Source organism: Perkinsus marinus, assembly GCF_000006405.1.
Source record: "Perkinsus marinus ATCC 50983 genomic scaffold scf_1104296930404, whole genome shotgun sequence".
Lineage (NCBI taxonomy): Eukaryota > Perkinsozoa > Perkinsida > Perkinsidae > Perkinsus > Perkinsus marinus.
In genome coordinates, this window is record NW_003216106.1 from 42,789 (window position 1) to 46,914 (window position 4,126).

The 4,126-nt window shown below is 48.9% G+C and overlaps 3 protein-coding genes across 3 annotated transcripts in view; all 3 read right to left on the reverse strand.

Annotated features, from left to right (window-relative positions):
- Positions 1-1,237: 1,237 nt before the first annotated feature.
- Pmar_PMAR015417 (hypothetical protein) lies at positions 1,238-1,796 on the reverse strand (the record flags this gene model as incomplete). Its single annotated transcript, XM_002787076.1, has 4 exons — positions 1,238-1,289; positions 1,352-1,437; positions 1,487-1,577; positions 1,618-1,796. 4 exons carry the CDS (start codon positions 1,794-1,796, stop codon positions 1,238-1,240), a joined length of 408 nt encoding a protein of 135 aa, XP_002787122.1.
- A 112-nt stretch (positions 1,797-1,908) lies between these two features.
- Positions 1,909-2,701, reverse strand: Pmar_PMAR015418 (hypothetical protein; the record flags this gene model as incomplete). Its single annotated transcript, XM_002787077.1, has 3 exons — positions 1,909-1,950; positions 2,396-2,480; positions 2,535-2,701. 3 exons carry the CDS (start codon positions 2,699-2,701, stop codon positions 1,909-1,911), a joined length of 294 nt encoding a protein of 97 aa, XP_002787123.1.
- Positions 2,702-2,785: 84 nt separating this feature from the next.
- The window catches only part of Pmar_PMAR015419 (conserved hypothetical protein), a gene marked incomplete at its 5' end in the record, with an annotated part of 1,700 nt that continues 359 nt past the window's right edge, over positions 2,786-4,126 (reverse strand). The window contains 8 exons of the mRNA XM_002787078.1: positions 2,786-3,044; positions 3,091-3,161; positions 3,209-3,311; positions 3,359-3,428; positions 3,491-3,613; positions 3,661-3,790; positions 3,839-3,964; positions 4,015-4,109. Coding sequence (XP_002787124.1) covers positions 2,936-3,044; positions 3,091-3,161; positions 3,209-3,311; positions 3,359-3,428; positions 3,491-3,613; positions 3,661-3,790; positions 3,839-3,964; positions 4,015-4,109 — 827 coding nt within the window. The 3' untranslated portion in view covers positions 2,786-2,935. The remainder of the gene's footprint in view (positions 3,045-3,090; positions 3,162-3,208; positions 3,312-3,358; positions 3,429-3,490; positions 3,614-3,660; positions 3,791-3,838; positions 3,965-4,014; positions 4,110-4,126) is intronic.

The window sequence follows — 4,126 nt, forward strand, 5'->3', positions numbered from 1 at the left end:
GATATCATCACACTGTGATGATCACAACTGCAGTTGAACTTCATACTCTTCATTATCTGAAGCTGCTCTGACTTCTACCATGCGGTGGCAATACTCTGAATAGAACAGGTAAGGACATTCGCTCACACAATAGGATTACTCTTGGGTTGGTATACACCTCATTGTATGGGGAGTCCCACTTCCCCACATCCCAGGCGAGCCGTACCCGGGAGGTTGAGTATACGTCCCCACAGGAGGGTTAACATATCCCGGAGACAAGTTAGACTGCGTAGCGGCCATAGACTGCTGCCCACCATAACTCGGCAGTTGTTGCGCTGTATTGTAGTGTTGCGGTTGTGGTGACATTTCCATTGGATATGGCGATCCCTGGCCATAGGGGCTCTGATACATAGGGGGAACGGGGGCTGATAGTTGAGGCTGTGACTGGGCCATAGGGTAGGAAGGGCCGGCGGTATGAGCATAAGTAGGGTAGAAGGGTGATGAGCCAACGAACGAATGCGAGGGTGTCTGCGGCGCCGGCCCTGCATAGGTCTGCGCCATCGGGTGCATCGGTGCTCCAAACATATAGGGCGAAGGACCGGGGTATGCCATACCAGGCGTGTACGGGTTCGGACCATAGCCTTCTAAGCCACGATCCTTATTCGACGATGCCAGCTTGGGTAGCTTGGGTACTGAGATGAACTCGAGTTAGACATGCAGGGCAATAGCGACAACAGGAATGCTCACTCTTGATCTTGAGAGGCCTTCTAGGCGGCAGATCCTTCATTTTATCCGGGCGAAATACGAACCGCAGAACTTTAAACCTGATGGATAAGAGACTCCTATCACAAAGAACAGCAACACGCAGGAGACACTCACGACAAAAAGCACCAGGCTTGCACGAAAAGGAAGAATCCCACGAACCCCCATTGAGAGCGGAAGAGTACAGCCGATGCATCGTGGTCTTCCTGAAAGCAGCAAGCAAATGTATGCGGAGGTAAATGGCAGAGTATTACAATTTTGACCCAATAGAACTTCTCCCTATGCAATACGCCAGTATCGGGGTATGTCATGGCAAATACAAATGTAACTTTTAGAGTAAACTCGTAGGCTATCAATACCATCACAAGGATAGCCAATCTGGAAAACTTTACTGTTCACATGTTCCTCACAAAAATCATGCAGTAACATTCTAGTTTCGCTTCACTGAAAAAAACAAACTTCAATCCCAATAGCCCAGCGTATGTAAGATGGCTCTTCATTTCTTCGACGACACGAAGTTGACACAACGCTTGCGTACCATTTTCAACCTGACACACTTCAAGTTACTTCGCGTATCACAAACCAAAAAAAGAGGCGCCTCTTTCCCTACACCAGGAACGTTGCGAGCTCCACGCCGACTATAATGAGGATCCACAAGAACGGGTTATAACTACCCTTCAGATCTTTCTCTTCAGTCTGACACACATCCGATAAGCCAAGCTACACTCCCACTCACTGTACTTACGATGAGGTCTCCTCGCCTGAGAGTTTCATCCACCAGGTGGAAGCCTGGAGCAGAAGGCGCTCCGATTACTCTCTCCTCGTAATTACAAATCCTGACAACGCCATACACAGCGACACGGAATTCACCCTCACTCTATTCTGTCTTCGTAGACGAGATGAACATAGTTCTTGTCGCATACACACCTCCCAGTAGTGAGATTGAAATTGCCATTATTGCATGGGTATCGGCCCTCATCCATCGCCTTCTGAATCTTCTCATAGTCCTCATCACTGAGCTTAGGAGTGGGAGTAGCATCCTTAGCTGAACTCATACTCGGCCGACGGCCACTAAAAGTAATATACTAGGAACAATCGCAATGAAGAATCTCCTTCCAACTCAGCGCCATACGAGTAACCACGATACTTTATACTTCTATCGTCACATCACAAAGCTGCATTTAAAGGCATGCAAGTCGACAACTTAACCTGAACAGTGCACGACAAAACTTCCTATTGTAAACCCCCCTCGATCGTCGTCAAATAAGGAGAGGGAATTCACCCAAGAAAATGATACTCCACATACCATCGATAGTTCCAAAACGGTCTACTGCTTATCCGGGCGGTAGTCTGAGAAATGGAGGGGCATATTCCAATCGAGCCGTTGCAAGGCAATCTCACATCCCGGCGGAAGGCGAGCAATAACCTCCTCGACACTCGGGCCACAGAAACGGTCTCGGATGAATCGACAACTGACAAGAGCCGTTCGTATGGGAGAGCCTAGCTGAACTACAGCTCACCAGCACAGCAACCAACACTCGAAGATAAGCAGACCGAAAATCCAAAACCGCATATCGAGTACATCCAGATGGTCTCTTGTGGGGAACAACTGGATAAAATCATCTCAGCGAATACCACGCCACCAGGAACTCACCTCGAACTCCCCAGGACTGAGGCCATTCTCCTTCCAGTAGTATCCCGGAATATCGGGGGTCTCCCTGTTGTTATACGAACACCACCTGCAAAGCAACACAACTACCCGGACGCTTCGGAACGGCTCTGCTACTCCTTACATAACGGAACCATCATCAATCTGAATATGGTACCAATTGGGATCACATTCGCAGATGCCTCCAGCCTCAAGTTCGCCATGTTCTCCACATTTGTCGCTTTCTTCCTCCACGAGACCTCGACCATAGACCGCAACCGTTTCACTTCCCATCACCGGATTCACGGACATCACTATCTTGACTTCAACTACACAACTGCTAATTGACAACTATTCAAAACTGCATTTGGCCAGCTGAGAAACCAACCGTTAACGATAGTCTCAAATAAATACGACTGTCTCAACGACCTGTTCGCACCTCGGTCTCCACATGGAAATCCTCGGTGGAACTACAATATTCTCAGGAGCGATGAGCTCCATAAAACGTCTTATATAAAAAAGTCATACCAGCCATGAGAGCCCCGCCTATTCGACTTGAGGGCCTGCTTCTCTCACAGACTGTGGACATCTGTCTGCGTACTCCTGGAAATTCTGTTCGAACAACTTCGCCAACTTCATCAGAGTGGCATCAAACCTATGCACAACTCCAACCACATACGCCCAGCCTCCACGAGCCTTACTTCTCTTTATCTTCCCAACCATCCTTCGGGTATAGTATATGATCCGGAACCCCAGGGAGTGACCTCGGCACCTTATACGAGGAGAAATACAATCACATAATCGCGGGATGACAAATACCTTCAAATTGAATAACGGGAGAGTATCAAAATTGTCTTCACCGTCCTCGAGCATGGCCTTGATGGTTCCATCGTGCATGGCGTCGATCATCTTACGTGTGTATCTGAGCTGTGAATTGCCGGCCAATATAACGACGACCAGTGCAGGTACTTCAGACTGCATCTTTTCCCCTCGCCGTAACCACCCCCAATCCAGCCTGTGTTGAGGAGATATGCAGTGCCTGATGAGCAATCAAGATGACACCGTAGCAAACGCTCGAAGGTTGAACTCGGACGAGCTTACACTTGTGCTTTTGGATCTTATGCGAGAGCATTTCCGCATAAACAACCGGATGCCAGACCAAGAAGGGCGCTCCGAAACAAGCGGAGAACGTCGCTGTAGGTTCAGTGATGCCCTGTTCCGTACCTAGCGATCACAACTCGTCATAAGATCGCCGCCGAGATCTTCCTCACCCGCCACTTTAGCCGTGTAGCCCGATATGAAGTAATACTGGACTTGGTCGGGATCGAGGACCGAGACAGGGGGTAGAACACCGAATGCATCACAACAGAGCAGGACCACGTTAGATGGATGATTATCAACCTGACCGTAGCCATGCCGACCTCACTGAGCCACCACTAGGAACCTCACCACTGCGGGGATGATAGAATTAGGTATGTGGCTGAGGGGGTAGGCACATCGAGTATTCTCCGTCACACTGGTATCATGATAATCCACGACTCTAGTACTAGCATCAAAAACCACATTCTCAAGGACCTGTATAGATCCGTATAATACCAACTATAAAGATACGCAAAGATACTCACCGCGCCAAAACGAATCGCATCGAAGATCTCCGGTTCATTCTCGTGAGTGAGATCGATAGCCTTCGCATAACAACCTCCCTCGACATTGAAGACCCCTGACCGATACCAACCA